The sequence below is a fragment of the Heteronotia binoei genome, chromosome 21 (genome assembly GCF_032191835.1).
Source record: "Heteronotia binoei isolate CCM8104 ecotype False Entrance Well chromosome 21, APGP_CSIRO_Hbin_v1, whole genome shotgun sequence".
Classification (NCBI taxonomy): domain Eukaryota; kingdom Metazoa; phylum Chordata; class Lepidosauria; order Squamata; family Gekkonidae; genus Heteronotia; species Heteronotia binoei.
This window is the reverse complement of record NC_083243.1, coordinates 11,567,370-11,585,174: the sequence shown is the minus strand read 5'-3', so window position 1 is coordinate 11,585,174 and position 17,805 is coordinate 11,567,370. Positions and strand designations below refer to the sequence as shown.

The 17,805-nt window shown below is 49.6% G+C and overlaps 1 protein-coding gene across 1 annotated transcript; it reads right to left on the bottom strand.

Annotated features, from left to right (window-relative positions):
- Nucleotides 1–5,218: 5,218 nt before the first annotated feature.
- On the bottom strand, nt 5,219–12,434 carry FBXO34 (F-box protein 34). The gene is given in 3 exon segments (XM_060262773.1): nt 5,219–7,811; nt 7,814–7,988; nt 12,212–12,434. Coding segments are annotated over 3 exon segments (2,166 nt in total). The 5' UTR covers nt 12,289–12,434; the 3' UTR covers nt 5,219–5,897.
- Between the last annotated feature and the right edge of the window lie 5,371 nt (nt 12,435–17,805).

Below are 17,805 nucleotides of genomic sequence, written 5' to 3'. Positions count from 1 at the left end.
CCACTCCAAGATCTTCTATTTGATTTGAGATGAACTGCGCCGTCAGTGCCTGCTTCCCGGGAGCTGAGAGAAAGCCCACCAAAGAAACTATTTCTAGAAATTTCCTGAAGAGAGGTACCGCACATGCGCAATACCCAGTGTGAGGTGAACTGTGCCATCAGTGTCTGCTTCCCGGGAGCTGAGAGGAAGCCCGCCAAAGAAATCATCTGTAGAAATTTCCTGAAGAGAGGCACCGCGCAGGCGCAATACCCAGTGTGAGGTGAACTGCGCCGTCAGTGCCTGCTTCCCAGGAGCTGAGAGAAAGCCCACCAAAGAAACTATTTCTAGAAATTTCCTGAAGAGAGGTACCGCAAAGGCACAATACCCAGTGTGAGGTGAACTGCGCCGTCAGTGCCTGCTTCCCAGGAGCTGAGAGAAAGCCCACCAAAGAAACTATTTCTAGAAATTTCCTGAAGAGAGGTACCGCACAGGCTCAATACCCAGTGTGAGGTGAACTGCGCCGTCAGTGCCTGCTTCCCAGGAGCTGAGAGAAAGCCCACCAAAGAAACTATTTGTAGAAATTTCCTGAAGAGAGGTACCGCACAGGCGCAATACCCAGTGTGAGGTGAACTGCGCCGTCAGTGCCTGCTTCCCGGGACCTGAGAGAAAGCCCGCCAAAGAAACTATCTCTACAAATTTCCTGAAGAGAGGTACCGCGCAGGCGCAATACCCAGTGTGAGGTGAACTGCGCCGTCAGTGCCTGCTTCCCGGGACCTGAGAGAAAGCCCGCCAAAGAAACTATCTCTAGAAATTTCCTGAAGAGAGGTACCGCACATGCGCAATACCCAGTGTGAGGTGAACTGTGCCATCAGTGTCTGCTTCCCGGGAGCTGAGAGGAAGCCCGCCAAAGAAATCATCTGTAGAAATTTCCTGAAGAGAGGCACCGCGCAGGCGCAATACCCAGTGTGAGGTGAACTGCGCCGTCAGTGCCTGCTTCCCAGGAGCTGAGAGAAAGCCCACCAAAGAAACTATTTCTAGAAATTTCCTGAAGAGAGGTACCGCAAAGGCGCAATACCCAGTGTGAGGTGAACTGCGCCGTCAGTGCCTGCTTCCCAGGAGCTGAGAGAAAGCCCACCAAAGAAACTATTTCTAGAAATTTCCTGAAGAGAGGTACCGCACAGGCTCAATACCCAGTGTGAGGTGAACTGCGCCGTCAGTGCCTGCTTCCCAGGAGCTGAGAGAAAGCCCACCAAAGAAACTATTTGTAGAAATTTCCTGAAGAGAGGTACCGCACAGGCGCAATACCCAGTGTGAGGTGAACTGCGCCGTCAGTGCCTGCTTCCCGGGACCTGAGAGAAAGCCCGCCAAAGAAACTATCTCTACAAATTTCCTGAAGAGAGGTACCGCGCAGGCGCAATACCCAGTGTGAGGTGAACTGCGCCGTCAGTGCCTGCTTCCCGGGACCTGAGAGAAAGCCCGCCAAAGAAACTATCTCTAGAAATTTCCTGAAGAGAGTTACCGCACAGGCGCAATACCCAGTGTGTGGCCTGCACAGAGACCACGAGGAAGATCAGCACTGAGAGAGCTCTGCTGACCCAAGGCCATTCCAGCAGCTGCGGGTGGAGGAGTGGGGCATCAAACCCGGTTCTCCCAGATAAGAGCCCGCGCACTTCACCTACACCAAACTGGCTCTTTAAGGAGCTACTGGACATTTGTTCTTTTCTGCTGTCAGGTCTTGGAAGCTAAGTGGGGACAGTACTTGGATGGGAGACCACCAAAGAAGCACGTGCAGAGGAAATCAACTGCAAACCATCTCTGCGTCTCACATGTCTTGAGAGCCTAATGAGTGTTGCTGTAAAGTTGGCCGCAACTTAGAATCATAGAATCATGGAGTTGGAAGGAACCCCCAAGGTCATCTAGTCCAACCCCTTGCACAATGCAGGAAACTCACAAACACCTCCCCCTGAATTCACAGGATCTTCATTGGCGTCAGATGGCCATCTAGCCCAGGGGTGTCAAACATGCAGTTCGGGGGCTGAATCAGGCCCCCGGAGGGCTCCTATCAGGCCCCCGAGCAACTGGCTGTCATCTGCTTCCTTCTCCCTCTCTCTTGCTTCCTTCTGCATCACAGCTTGCTTTACAAGGCTTGCTCAATTGCACAGGAGCTACAGAGCAGAACCTCTATTTTCTCCATTAGCTGAGGCTCGTCCCTTGGGGAAGAAGGGGGGAGGAATAGCTTGCTTTGCCAGGCTCTCTCAATCGCACAGCAGAGCTACTGAGCCAAGTTTCTCTTCCTTCTATTGGCTGAGGCTCCCCCTCCCAGTCCCCTGGGGGGAGGAAGGAAAGAGCCAGAGCTTCCTTGGCCCAGTCCCCTGGATCCCATGGAAGAAATGAAAAGAAAGCATCTTTAAGACCAATAAGTGCTAACATTTTAAGCATTTTTAAAAAAACATATTTGTATTTGTCTGTGTTCTTTATAAATTTTATAACTCTGCTCCTTAATCTGAAATAGGTACACACAGGGCCCAGGCGGACATGGCTCGGCCCAACCCGACATGGCCCGGCCCAACAAGGTCTCATTTATGTCAGATCTGGCCCTCATAACAAATGAATTTGACACCTCTGATCTAGCCTGGGGAGGGACGGTGGCTCAGTGGTAGAGTATCTGCTTGGGAAGCAGAAGGTCCCAGGTTCAATCCCTGGCATCTCCAAAAAAGGGTCCAGGCAAATAGGTGTGAAAAACCTCAGCTTGAGACCCTGGAGAGCCGCTGCCAGTCGAGTAGACAATACTGACTTTGATGGACCAAGGGTCTGATTCAGTAGAAGGCAGCTTCCTATGTCCTCTGTTTCAAAACCTCCAAGGAAAGAGAGCCCACCACCTTAACGCACTTGACTTAATGCACTTGATCCACTACCGCCCCAAGGGGATTTCTTCAAGCTGACGTCAACCCATTTCTGACATTGAATATATGCCTTCAGCCAACTGCAGACCACTCTGTCCGGGTTTCTCAAGCTTAGGTAGGCGACCAGGCTCCAGAGCGAACGACAGGGTACAGAATCCAATCGAACGTTCGGGGTGGGTGGGGGCATGCTAACTTTTCGAGTGGCCGAATTTAGAGATTTGTTCAATGAAGCTGCCAGTAGTTGGGAAGCAAATTCCAACAAGGTAGAATCATTAAAGAGTTACACATGGAATTCACTGCCACAGGAGGTGGTGGTAGCTGCAAGCATAGACAGTTTTAAGAGAGGATTGGATAAACATGAATATATGAAGCTGCCTTATGAAGATCCTGTGAATTTAGGGGGAGGTATTTGTGAGTTTCCTGCATTGTGCAAGGGGTTGGACTAGATGACCCTGGAGGTCCCTTCCAACTCTATGATTCTATACTGAATCAGACCCTCGGTCAGTATTGTCTACTCAGACTGGCAGCGGCTCTCCAGAATCTCAAGCTGAGGTTTTTCATGCCTATCTGCCTGGACCCTTTTTTTTTAGTTGGAGATGCTGGGGACTGAACCTGGGACCTTCTGCTTACCAAGCAGATGCTCTACCACTGAGCCACTGTCCCTCCCCATATGGAGCAGAGGTCCATCAGTGGCTGTTAGCCACAGGGTATAGATGGAACTCTCTGTCTGGGGCAAGGGATGCTCAGTATTCTTGGTGCTTGGGGGGGGGAGCAGCAGTGGGAGGGCTTCTAGTGTCCTGGCCCCACTGGTGGACCTCCTGATGGCGCATGGTTTTTTTGGCCACTGTGTGACACAGAGTGCTGGACTGGATGGGCCATTGGCCTGATCCAACATGGCTTCTCCTGCGTTCTTATGTGTGACACAGAGTGTTGGACTGGATGGGCCATTGGCCTGATCCAACATAGCTTTTCTTATGTTCTTATGTGTGACACAGAGTGTTGGACTGAATGGGCCATTGGCCTGATCCAACATGGCTTCTCTTGCATTCTTATGTGTGACACAGAGTGTTGGACTGGATGGGCCATTGGCCTGATCCAATATAGCTTTTCTTATGTTCTTATGTGTGACACAGAGTGTTGGACTGAATGGGCTATTGGCCTGATCCAACATGGCTTCTCTTGCGTTCTTATGTGTGACACTGTGGTCGTTTTCGCACTCACCTTAATCAGCAGCGACGACCCTCTTCACCGCGCAGGATCCGCGCGGATTTCGCACTAATTGCCGCGGAGCACACGGAAGAGCCGGAAAGTCCCGGCGCTTTTGCGGCGCAAACGGAAACTGCTTTTTGGCGGTTTCGGTTTGCGCTGCAAAAGCGCCGGGACTTTGCGGCTCTTCCGGGTGCTCCGCGGCAATTAGTGCGAAATCCGTGCAGATCCTGCGCGGTGAAGAGGGTTGTCGCTGCTGATTAAGGTGAGTGCGAAAACGACCAGAGTGTTGGACAGGATGGGCCATTGGCCTGATCCAACATGGCTTCTCTTATGTTCTTATGTGACACAGAGTGTTGGACTGGATGGGTCATTGGCCTGATCCAACATGGCTTCTCTTATGTTCTTATGTGACACAGAGTGTTGGACTGGATGGGCCACTGGCCTGATCCAACATGGCTTCTCTCATGTTCTTATGTGACACAGAGTGTTGGACTGGATGGGCCACTAGCCTGATCCAACATGGCTTCTCTTATGTTCTTATGTGACACAGAGTGTTGGACTGGATGGGCCATTGGCCTGATCCAATACGGCTTCTCTTATGTTCTTATGTGACACAGAGTGTTGGACTGGATGGGTCATTGGCCTGATCCAACGTGGCTTCTCTTACATTCTTATGTGTGACACAGAGTGTTGGACTGGATGGGCCACTGGCCTGATCCAACATGGCTTCTCTCATGTTCTTATGTGACACAGAGTGTTGGACTGGATGGGTCATTGGCCCGATCCAACATGGCTTCTCTTATGTTCTTTGAGTCCGGCTTGCCCTGAGGACTGAGTAGATTTCCAGAGCCAGCATAGTGTAGTAGTTTCAGAGAACTGGACTTGTAGCTAGATCAAGATGGGTAGCTGTGTTAGTCTGTATCAGTAGAAGAGAACAAGAGTCCTGGAGCACCCTAAAGACTAATGACTATTAACCGCTACAACCCCACTGGCTCTCTGAATCAAGAGTCTGAAACACATCAGTCACACACACTGCTTCCCGAGCTACATTTCTGCGCAGCCTGGAATTCTACTTTATCGCATTGGGGGTGGAGAGGGGGGAAGACAACACGAAGAGTAATGGCAGATTGAGAATGCACATTTTATTTAAGTAAAAAAAAAAAAGAAGGAAAACCAGATAAGTGGGGGCCGTCAGCAAGAGCTTTTCGCGACATCTTTTCTAAAGGATAACATTCTTCTTTCCTCTGACGGCCCCCCCCCCTAAGATATAACAAATATTTTGTTCTAGGCTAGTTTTTAAGGTTGTCCAGTTTAAACCATCTCTTTCACCTTTACCTATTTAGAGTTTCTTTTTCCAGAAACGTTTTTTTTTCTTTTTAATATATATATATAATTTTATATATAATATGTATATATTATACAGGATATACAGATTTCCAAGAACGAGACCACTTTAAAACACGGGGACTGAGTAGCCGCAACACTCTCTGCCGCTGCGTTGTAGCGATTTTGGGGGGAGGGGCTTGGCTAGCCAGCTGCTGAGAAAGACAATTCTCACAGACAAAAAGGGAATTTCTGGGATATTATTTACACAGGTGGGCCGGGGCGGGTGCTCTCTTTCCTCTAAAAGGCTCTCATGATTTAAAGTATGTGCAGTTCCAAAGCCCCATGGAAAGGATATGGGAAAGGGGGGGGGGGGAGAAAAACCACCCACAAACTATGTACAGCGTAAACAGCACAAGGCGTGAAAAAATCCTCCTTCTGTCCAGGAACGGAGGCCTCCCAAAGAAGCCACCGGATCGGGGGCTAACACTCCTCTTCCGTTTCCCGGGGCTTCTTGTGAATAGCCCGGTTAAAGCTGTGGCACGCAGGGACCCAATGATTGTCGTGGAGGCCTAGTTTGCACCCGGGGACATTCTTCTGGGCCCGGTGGCAACACATCCAGTAGCCGGGTCCATAGGGCAAAGCTTGGCAATAGGGCTTGGGGTGCCACCGGCAGAGCGAGACATCCCCCTTGACGTACTTCTTCTTGCACTGCTTGCACGGGTCCTCCCGGTAGCGGGGGTCGCGCACCCAGCGGGAATCGGCCGGCCGGATGTTGTAGTACTCAATGATGAATTTGAAATAGCCGCAAGTGCATTTGAGGGCCACCAGGCTCCTGGTGGGCAGCAGGCCGAAGATCTTCACAAGGATGTGGTGGGGGAGGAAGACCAGGTACTGCTGGGGCTCCAGCAGCTGCTGGATCTTGAAGCGGGTCTCCAGAAAGTCATGCGATCGCTGCCTCTTTAAATGACAAGCATCGGGGCCCTGCAAGAGGGCTTCCACGGGTTCCCCGGAGACGCCGCTGATTACACAAGGTGTGTCAGTGGGAGGGTCTCCCTTCCTGTCAACATCCACTCGGTGCTCTTCTGCAGTAGCGTCCCCTGTACGGAGATGCTTGCGGCGAGTTTCGCGCTCAGACAACAGTAGGAATAACCTCCCCGGAAGAGAATCTTCCCCGAAGCTCGAGTCAGAAGGGTGAGCTTTTCTACACAGTTTATCCATCTTTATGACAGAGATGCTAATATTTAAGGACTCTTTCGTCCTGAGATGCGAATTTGGGTTAGAAACATCTCCTGGTTCTTTAGGTGTAGAAGCAAGGGCTGCATTTTCCCCGTGTAAGGAACGTAGACACGCCTGAGCGGCTTCTGGATATGTAGAAGGGAGTTGTAGCGTAACCTTAGATCGTGATGGAGTTCCCAGATCGAGCTGAGAACTTGAATTCTCCACAAATGATGACAACTGGACAGGCGGCGGAACTTCCCAGAAATTGTCTTTCTCCGTAGAGCCACACTTTGATCTCTCGTTGTCATCCTTGCCCCGTTCTTCCTGATTAAGAACCCCGGAAGGCTCCTTGCCGGCTTCATTCTCAGCCGGTGTTCCACTTGCCAGCAGCACCCGCCCAACGTTCCTCCGGAAGCTGTTGTTTCGTGAGAGGCTTCCCGCTTCCCGTTCACTTTGCCGTCTCAGGCACTCCGATTCCAGCTTCGCCACCATGTCCAACACCCGCACGGGCTCGGCCTGCTGCTCTCCGTCGCTGCTGGTCCCGCAGGTTGCCTTTTCAGGTGGAGTCTCGTGGCCTCCCAAGTTGGAAAAGGGGCTGGATGAGGGAAGTGAGACTTTGGCTTGCCCGGGACACCTAGTAACGGTTGGGGCACCGGGGCAGTTCTTGGTGCAGTCAGCAAGCAAAACGCTCGCTCGTTGTTCCAGGAAAGCGACCATCTCGATCACGGATAAAGGCCTCCCGGGGAAACCCCCCTCCCCGCCGTCATTCACATTATGGACAGAGCAGTGCTCAATGCCGCAGGCGAACGGCTCGTAGCACCTCCCACTAGTCTCTCGTGGCCTTTCCAGGTGGATCTTGGCCTTCCTGAGGTCGAGCGATTTTTTCCTCCGCTTGGTCGCCCTCCCGTCGATGTCCCAAGTGCTTTTGTTCTTCATGGAGCAGAGCCGGTTGTCAGCGCACTGCTGGGCTGCGAAGAAGGCAATCTTCTCCTTGGTGTTCCCCGGTTTCACAACTGCCCAGATGTCCAGCAACGGCTCTCCGTCCTCCCCCTGGTGGATGGTGGCGGGCAGAGTGCTCCGCTTCTCCTTCCCGCTTCGCCCTTCGGCGTGAACTCGACCACCATTCCTGCCACAGAGGGAGTTGGCGGAAAGGTTCCCCAGGCGGAAAGGTTCCCCAGTGGCTTGCGGAGAGGCGGGCTAGCTAAGAAGCCAGCCTTGGGACTGCTGCGCTTTTCTTCATTGGCCAGCCGCTGTTGGCTCATGGGTGTGCTTTGTGGGGGGTCCTGGCTTATTTCTAGAGGCCGCTCTTTCTTCTGAAGCTTGAGATATGGCTTTAAGTGCATGCCAGATATTCTAGGAAAGAAAACGATAGAGAGGGACATTTTAACTCACACAACGCACATACATTATTCCACTGCAAAGAGATCTCCTTTGGTGCAAACAATGAGGCAGAGGAAATCTTAAGCTGGAGGATCGTGCCACTGTCTGCTAAGCGAGTGGCAAGATACAACCCATTGTCCTTATTTTCCTCAAGGGGATTTGTAAACATGGACTCAAATTTATATATTGCTCCCTCTCCCGAGTGGGATTCGGGACAGCTAACAGCATATAAAACACACCCAATGAAAACAATATGAAGGATACAATAAATAGATTTTTTAAATATAAAACGATTAAAAATCTATCCCCATTCAAATCTATCCGCTATTAAACAGGATAGGATGTGTGGATGGTGAAGACACAGCAGAAGCTGCAGGGTGGATCACAGTCACCCAAGGCTGCCTGGAAAGAGCAGCCTTGATGCCCTGCAGAATCTAGAGAGATCCCATAAGACATCTGCCTCCTCAGGCAACTGGCTTCACAGAACAGGGGCCACTAGTGAGAAGGCCCTCACCCTTGAGAAGGCCCTTGTTCAGAGAAGGCCATTGGTAGGAGATGACCCTTGCCCTTGAGAAGGCCCTCGTCCTTGAGAAGGCCCTCGCCCTTGAGAAGACTCTTGCTCAGAGAAGGCCCTTGCCCTGGAGAAGGCCCTCGTTCGGAGAAGGACCTTGTCCTTGAGAAGGCCCTTGCTTGGAGAAGACCCTCACCCTTGAGAAGGCCCTCGCCCTTGAGAAGGCCCTTGCCCTTGAGAAGGCCCTCACTCGGAGAAGGACCTCGTCCTTGAGAAGGCCCTCGCTCAGAGAAGGACCTCACCCTTGAGAAGGCCCTTGCCCAGAGAAGGCCCTTGCCCTTGAGAAGGCCCTCGCTCGGAGAAGGACCTCGTCTTTGAGAAGGCCCTTGCTCGTAGAAGACCCTCACCCTTGAGAAGCCCCTCGCTCAAAGAAGGACCTTGTCCTTGAGAAGGCCCTTGCTCGGAGAAGGCCCTCACCCTTGAGAAGGCCCTCGCTCAGAGAAGGACCTCGCCCTTGAGAAGGCCCTTGATTGGAGAAGGCCTCACCCTTGAGAAGGCTCTTTCTCTGGATAGAATAGCTGCAATTAAAATGAATATTCTACCAAGAATAATGTATTTGTTTCAAACTATTTCCATTGTGAAAGAAAGTAAACAATTTGATAAATGGCGAAGAAAAATTTCAAATTTGTGTGGGCTGGGAAGAAACCAAGGATCAAAATGAAAAAGAAAGGTGGATTTCAACTAACAAATTTAAAATTATATCAGGAAGCAGTTTGTTTAGTGTGGATAAAAGAATGGATAACGCTGTTAAACAAAAAGTCTTAGTGCTGGAAGGTCACGGAAATAAATTTGGCTGGCACGCATATTTGTATTATGGAAAAAAGAAGATGGACAGTTTTTTCTCTCACCATTATATAAGAAATAATTTGCTAAATACATGGATGAAATACAAGAAATATGGGGATGAGAGAAAACCGTTATGGATAGTGCCAGCTGAGTAATAAAAATAATGGCTGAGATAGGTGAAGAAAAGTGGTTGTCATATAATCAATTATTAAAAATACGAAGTGGCAAAAAGAACTGAAAACTGCTGAAGAGTTGAATAATAAATATGATTGGTTCAAATGCAACAATTAAAGAGTTTGGTGGATAATGATATCAAAACTGAAGGAATAAGACGAGAACAAACAGAAATGGGAAAAGTTCTGCTTGGAGATAATGAAAAATTAATTTGAAAATCTATGTTACTCTTAAAGATGAAAGATGAAGCAGTTAAATCTCAAATGATTAAGTGGGCAATTAATGTAAATAAAGAAATACAGATGGATACATGGGAATATTTGTGGAAGAACTCTATGAAGCCTTTCTCCATATGTTCCTCAGAGAGCACTGTGTTCAGGGACACAAAATCTACTCTCTGTCCCCAGACCAAGGAGGCCAGACTGTGCTCTATACGGGCTAAGGCCTTCTCAGTGGCAGCACCAACCATGTGGAATGCCCTTCCAGAGGCCATAATGAGGAATTAGGATCACTGTCAGAAGAAAGTAAGTTATGATCCCGCCTATACTGAAGTTTTGAGCAGTGCCATGAAATGTATTTTAATTGTTTTAAATTGTAATCTAAATTTTGTTTAAAAAAAAAAATTGACTGTTAGCCGCCCGGAGTCCGCTTGCGGAGAGGGCGGGGTAGAAATCTAGAAGAAGAAGAAGAAGATATTGGATTTATATCCCGCCCTCCACTCCGAAGAGTCTCAGAGCGGCTCACAATCTCCTTTCCTTCCTCCCCCACAACAGACACCCTGTGAGGTGGGTGGGGCTGGAGAGGGCTCTCACAGCAGCTGCCCTTTCAAGGACAACCTCTGCCAGAGCTATGGCTGACCCAAGGCCATTCCAGCAGGTGCAAGTGGAGGAGTGGGGAATCAAACCCGGTGCTCCCAGATAAGAGTCTGCACACTTAACCACTACACCAAACTGGCTCTCCACTTATCTAAAGTGATAAATAAATAAATACATTAATAAAGCATTGTTCCAAAGGTTGGTGTGTGGCTAAAAGTTCCCACAAACCTTGCGGTGAAAGGTGCGTCACCCTCCTCTAAGGTAAGGGATGCTGAGACAATATGACTCTCCGTGAGCCAAATCGGCCATTCTGCACCACGCCTTGCGTGCCCTGGACCCCTTCGCTTGGGGAAAGAGGTTAAATGTTTCATGCACGACAAGAGAGCGGCAGCTTTGCATGCGGAAGATCCTGGGTTCAAATCCTGGTCCTCTCTGGAGGACCCAGAAAACCATGGATGGTCACAGTAGACAGGAATGGTCTAGCTGGGCCAATATGCAGATTCATTATAAAGCAGCCTTGAATTCCCATCTCATAGCCTGCTGAACTTGAAGTCGCCTTCTGCTGAATCAGAGCCTCAGTCCGTCAAAGTAAGTATTGTCTGCTCAGCAGGGCTTTTTTTTGTAGCAGAAGCTCCTTTGCATATTAGACCACACCCCTCTGACGTAGCCAAACCTCCAAGAGCTTACAGGGCTCTTAGTTACAGGCCTACTGTAAGCTCTTGGAAGGACTGGCTATGTCAGAGGGGTGTGGCCTAATATGCAAAGGAGCTCCTGCTACAAAAAGAGCACTGATTTAGGCCACAACCTCTGATGTAGCCATATCTCTGGAGCTCACAGGGCTCTTCGTACAGGGCCTACTGTAAGCTCTTGGAGGATTGGCTACATTGGGGGGGGGTGGCCTAATATGCAAAGGAGCTCCTGCTACAAAACAAGCACTGATTTAGGCCACACACCCTGATGTAGCCATACCTCCTGGAGCTTACAGGGCTCTTCGTACAGGGCCTACTGTAAGCTCTTGGAGGATTGGCTACATCAGGGGGGAAGGGTGGCCTAATATGCAAAGGAGTTCCTGCTACAAAAAAAGCACTGATTTAAGCCACACACCCTGATGTAGCCAATCCTCCTGGAGCTTACAGGGCTCTCAGTATAGGGCTTACTGTAAGCTCTTGGAGGATTGGCTACATCAGAGGGGTGTGGCCTAATATGCAAAGGAGCTCCTGCTATGGAAAAAGCCCTGCTGCTCGGACCAAAAGCGACTCTCCTGGGGATCAGGTGTGGGGGTCTTTCCCATCACCTCTCACTAGATCGTCTAACTGGAAACACTGGGATTGAACCCGGAGCCTTCTGCATGCCAAGTCAGGGAGCCCCTGCACCACCGACGAAGCTCCAGCTCTCCAGGGTTTGGGGCAGGAGAGGGTCTTTAAAACCTCCTCGCCTCCCTGCGCTGCCGTTAACTGGCAGGCCCGGGGCTAGGCTTTTCTGCGCCCCAGGCTGAATAGCACTCTGCCGCCCACCCCCACCGCAGTATCATATTCATGCGTGCCCCCCGATGATGTCACTGGTTCCCCCCCCCCTTTGCCCAGGCTTCCGAGTCTTGGGGCGTCTAGGCGAAGACAGAACCCGCGGCAGCTTGCAGCCCCACCCCCCCTTCACTCAGACTTCCCAAACCTCGAGGAGCCTGGGCGCCTCATGGTGCCCTAGGCCAGGTGGCACCCGAGACCGCTGCCTAGTCGGCCTACTCCCACGCACCGGCCCTGTAACTGGAGATGCTGAAGACTGCAACCTGTGTGTGTGCAGCCGCCTCCTAGGTCTACTACGCCGCAATGCCCTGCTCTGCCAATCTCGCCTACCGTTTGACCTGTTGGAAGGCGGAGGACGTGGAATTCAGCAGTTCCCTGTGGAGGCCGGCTCGGCAGGAACTCTTCATCCTCAGTCGCCCCCCTCCTCCTCCCCGCCTCCGGGTGCAGCAGGCAGGCCCCGTCACAGCCAGTCCATCTCCCCCTGCAGGCCAGGATCCTTCCTCAGCTCGTCTCGCCCCACGCGGCGTCCGACTGTGTCTTTGGCCCCTAAAAACCGCTGGGGGGGGGAGGGAGAAAGCAGAGGCGCTGTTAGTTACGTTGAGCCGGGGAGACACGTAGGATGCACCACCCCTGGTCACACAGCCCGTATTCAGGAAAATGCTCCCTAACTTCATTCCCCTCGTGACAGCTGGTTATGCTTTCCCCCCAAGAAAGAACAAAGGCGTCCTAGAGTAGGGTTCACCAACACGGTCTCCAGGAGCATCATAGTGCCCACCAAGTGTTTTTAAGAAGTGGTGGAGAAGAAGAGGAGAAGTCTATCAGGGGCTAGTAGCCATGGAGATTAAAGGGAACCTCCACATTCAGAAGCACTAAACCAGTGGTGTCAAACATGTGGCCCGGGGCCAGATCAGGCCTCTAAAGGGCTCCTATCAGGCCCGCAAGCGTGTATGTGTGTATGTGTTTTGTTGGCTTGTTATGCTAGGACTCTCCTGGGTGCAATGGGTTTTGCCTCTCCCTTTTCATGCCTTCATGATCCAGTCTTTCTCAGTAGGGAAGCAATGTGAATTATTTCGATGAGGAATAAGTAACAAGCCAGTGAGGTGGTATAGGCTGAGAGTGTGTAGACTGGGGATTTTAACCTAGACTTCCCATATAAGTAGGCTGATACACAGAGTGTTGGGCTGGATGGGCCATTGGCCTGATCCAACATGGCTTCTCTTATGTTCCTATGTGACACAGAGTGATGGACTGGATGGGCCATTGGCCTGATCCAACATGGCTTCTCTTATGTGACACAGAGTGTTGGACTGGATGGGCCATTGCCTGATCCAACATGGCTTCTCTTATGTTCTTAATAAACAAAATATTGCAAGAGTGCTAATCTTTTAAGCATATTTTAGTTTTTTTAAAAAAAAATCTTTTTTTTGTCTGTGTCCTTTATAAAGTTTATATGTCCACTGCCTGTACGATACACTGTATGACATTCATGGCCCCAGCCCCACAAGGTCTCGTTTATGTCAGATCCGGCCCTCAGAACAAATGAGTTTGACACCCCTGTGCTAAACCTCTAAATTCCAAAGCCAGGATGCAATTTCAGGAAGAAGGCCGCTTCTGCTCTCTCACCACAATTGTTGGCTTTTTCAAGGGCCTCTCCTGGCGGGGGGGGGGGGGAGGAATTGCCGGAAACGGGAGTTCAAGGGCCACGCCGGTATTCATAAAAACTCATCTTGTCTGACAACGGATCGATGCCTTCCTAGCCACAACGCAATTTGCAGCTGATGGGGAAGGCTAATAAAAGCTGACTTTCCAGGGGAGGGATGGTGGCTCAGTGGTAGAGCATCTGCTTGGGAAGCAGAAGGTCCCAGGTTCAATCCCCGGCATCTCCAGTTGAAAAGAACCAGGAAGGAGGTGATGGGAAAGACCTCAGCCTGAGACCCTGGAGAATTATTTAGTGGGGCTGTAGCTCAGTGGCAGAGCATCTGCTTGGGAAGCAGAAGGTCCCAGGTTCAATCCCTGGCATCTCCAGTTGAAAAGAACCAGGAAGGAGGTGATGGGAAAGACCTCAGCCTGAGACCCTGGAGAATTATTTAGTGGGGCTGCAGCTCAGTGGCAGAGCATCTGCTTGGGAAGCAGAAGGTCCCAGGTTCAATCCCTGGCATCTCCAAAAAAGGGTCCAGGCAAATAGGTGTGAAAATCCTCAGCTTGAGACCCTGGAGAGCCGCTGCCAGTCTGAGAAGACAAGACTGACTTTGATGGACCGAGGGTCTGATTCAGTAGAAGGCAGCTTCATATCTTCATATGTTCAAAGCGCATAGCAGCCACGTTCTAGCGCGAGCCATCAATGCCGCAAAGACAAACAGCTCTTTCCTGAAACACACAACTACGTCTGAGTCACCTGCTCATGGTCGGATGGGGCCACAACAAAGATAGAACTCTCCGTGCCAAAGCACAATTCTGACTGTGTAAGGAGTATACAGTATCAAAATACAAAAAGGGTATCTATCATCCATGCAAAACATATCAGTCATACAGAAAGTTAAAACCTCATTACTTCCACAATGCTACTACTGTCCTTATATGGCACAAAGCCACGATATTATATTCCAGTGTTATATATGAAAAAGGGTCCAACGGAGAACCGGTCCGTTTAGCAAGCCATTTCGGATCTCAAATCTTTCTTCTGGGGGCCAATCTTGTATGTTATGTGCAATTTTCTGAGTCCAGTAGTGCCAAAAAAATATACAGACAACATCTGTGTCAGTCCAGAAGTCCTAGCTTTCTCTAATTTTCACGCATAATAGCGGGAGAAAAGGAAAAGTCCCCTGTGCAAGCACCAGTCGTTTCCGACTGGGGTGACGTTGCTTTCACAACGTTTTCACGGCAGACTTTTTACGGGGTGGTTTGTCATTGCCTTCCCCAGTCATCTACAGTTTCCCCCCAGCAAGCTGGGTGCTCCTTTTAATTTTCACACATAATAGCGGGAGGAAAGGAAAGGAAAAGTCTCCTGTGCAAGCACCAGTCATTTCCGACTCTGGGGTGACGTTGCTTTCACAACGTAAGGGGAGGGACGGTGGCTCAGTGGTAGAGCATCTGCTTGGGAAGCAGAAGGTCCCAGGTTCAATCCCCGGCATCTCCCAAAAAGGGTCCAGGCAAATAGGTGTGAAAAACCTCAGCTTGAGACCCTGGAGAGCCGCTGCCAGTCTGAGAAGACAATACTGACTTTGATGGACCAAGGGTCTGATTCAGTATAAGGCAGCTTCATATGTTCATATGTTCATTTCACGGCAGGCTTTTTACGAGGTGGTTTGCCATTGCCTTCCCCAGTCCTCTACACTTTCCCCCCAGTGAGCTGGGTGCTCCTTTTACCGACCTGGGAAGGATGGAAGGCTGAGTCAACCTCAAGCCGGCTACCTGAAAACCCAGCTTCTGCCAGGGATCGAACTCAGGTCGTGAGCAGAGCTTAGGACTGCAGTACTGCAGCTTTAGCACTCTGCGCCACGGGGCTCTTATAATAGCGGGAACGCCATAGCCGATACATTCCTTGTCAGCAAAACAGGATGGAGAGCGTGAGCCGCCCGGGATTGAAAATGTTTATCATGGGGGGGGGGGGGGGGGCTGCTGATAACAAAGAATGCAGACCGCAAGATAGTGCTATTTTTTTGAAAAATTTAAATTCTAACCATAGGTGTGTACTTCCGCTCTAAGATACCACATATGATCTCCCATCTGCTGCACAAAGATAACACGTACGAATCCGCCACTTATCTGTTTCCCTCAAATATACAAGCATTTTCCATATGGTTATTGGGTGTTATCCTCCTGCTTTGCTCAACAAACAGCGGCACATTCCTGCTAGCGGTAAGGCGCGAGGCACAGAACGTAACAACCACAAGACAGCCGAGTGTTCTGCAAAAAAATGACCGTGTCCCTTGGGAGTGGCTGCATTTGTTAATCTGGATCATTTCTCGTGCACCTTTTCATTCATAAATGCATCCAAGGAAGAAGAAGAATTGCAGATTTATATCCCGCCCTTCTCCCTGAATCAGAGACTCAGAGCGGCTTCCAATCTCCTCTTCTCCCCTCACAACGGACACCCTGTGAGGTGGGTGGGGCTGGAGAGGGCTCTCCCAGCAGCTGCCCTTTCGAGGACAACCTCTGGCAGAGCTATGGCTGACCCAAGGCCGTTCCAGCAGCTGCAAGTGGAGGAGTGGGGAATCAAACCTGGTTCTCCCAGATAAGAGTCCGCACACTTAACCACTACACCAAACTGGCAACCAGTGTTCCCTCTAAGGTGAGCTGGTGTGAGCTAGCTCACAGTTTTTTTTAGCCTCCGGCTCGCACGTTTTTGTCTTTGCTCAGGAAAAATGGCCCCACGGCAGATTTATGGAGTAGCTCACAACTTCCATGCCAGTAGCTCGCAAAGTAAAAATTTTTGCTCACAAGACTCTGCGGCTTATAGGGAACATTGGTTACACCAGTGTTCCCTCTAAGGTGAGTTGGTGTGAGCTAGCTCACAGGTTTTTTTTAGCCTCCGGCTCGCACATTTTTGTCTTCACTCAGGAAAAATGGCCCCACGGCAGATTTATGCAGTAGCTCACAACTTCCATGCCAGTAGCTCGCAAAGTAAAAATTTTTGCTCACAAGACTCTGCAGCTTATAGGGTTGACTCAGTCTAAGGCAGCTTCAATGTGTTCAACGGACTGCCTATTACTTTTTTCAGATTCAAGAAGACACCTCTTGGCTGGGTAAAAGAGTTGTTACCCTGGGTAATTCTTATCTGACTTTAGTATGCACGTACTTGCTATTGCTGATATATTTATGGAGGGATATATAAAAAGTCCCCCCCCCTCTCTCTCTGTGTATATATACAGAGAGAGAGAGAGAGAAAGGGGGGGCTTACAAGACTCTGGAGAGCCACCCTGGGGCTCTTTAGCTTGGAGAAACGTCGACTGCGGGGTGACATGATAGAGGTTTACAAGATTATGCATGGGATGGAGAAAGTAGAGAAAGAAGTCCTTTTCTCCCTTTCTCACAAGACAAGAACTCGTGGGCATTTGATGACATTGCTGAGCAGAAAGGTTAAAACGGATAAAAGGAAGTCCTTCTTCACCCAAAGGGTGATTAACATGTGGAATTCACTGCCACAGGAGGTGGTGGCGGCTACAAGCATAGCCAGCTTCAAGAGGGGGTTAGATAAAAATATGGAGCAGAGGTCCATCAGTGGCTATATATATAATTTTTTTCGGCCACTGTGTGACACAGAGTGTTGGATTGGATGGACCATTGGCCTGATCCAACATGGCTTCTTCTATGTTACAACTTTTGTAGAAAAAGCCCAGCAGGAACTCATTTGCATAATAGGCCACATGCCCTGACACCAAGCCAGCCAGAACTGTGTTCCTGTGCGTTCCTGCTAAAAAAAAAAAAAGTCCTCTGTGTGTGTGTGTGGAGAGAGAGAGAAAGGGGGCTTTTTTGTAGAAAAAGTCCAGCAGAAACTCATTTGCATAATAGGCCACGCCCCCTGGCACCAAGCCAGCCAGAACTGCGTTCCTGTGCGTTCCTGCTTATATTTTAAAAAAAAAAAGTCCTCTGTGGGGGGGGGGAGGGAGAGATAGAGCGCACCATTCAGCCTAATAGTACAAAAAAGAAAAGGGGTCTCTCTCATATATATATATATATATATATATATATATATATATATATATATATATATACACACACACACCCTTTTTCTTTTTTGTACTATTAGGCTGAATGGCGATTTTGGTATACTTATGTACACTTAACTTTCCCCCCACCCCATCCCTCGAACATAAGGGGTTTATATTTTGTTAAAAAGCAAAAAACAAAAATTTAAAAAATATTGGTATTTTATAAAAACAAATGCATATATTTTTTTAAAAAAAAGAAAAAAAGCCAATTTG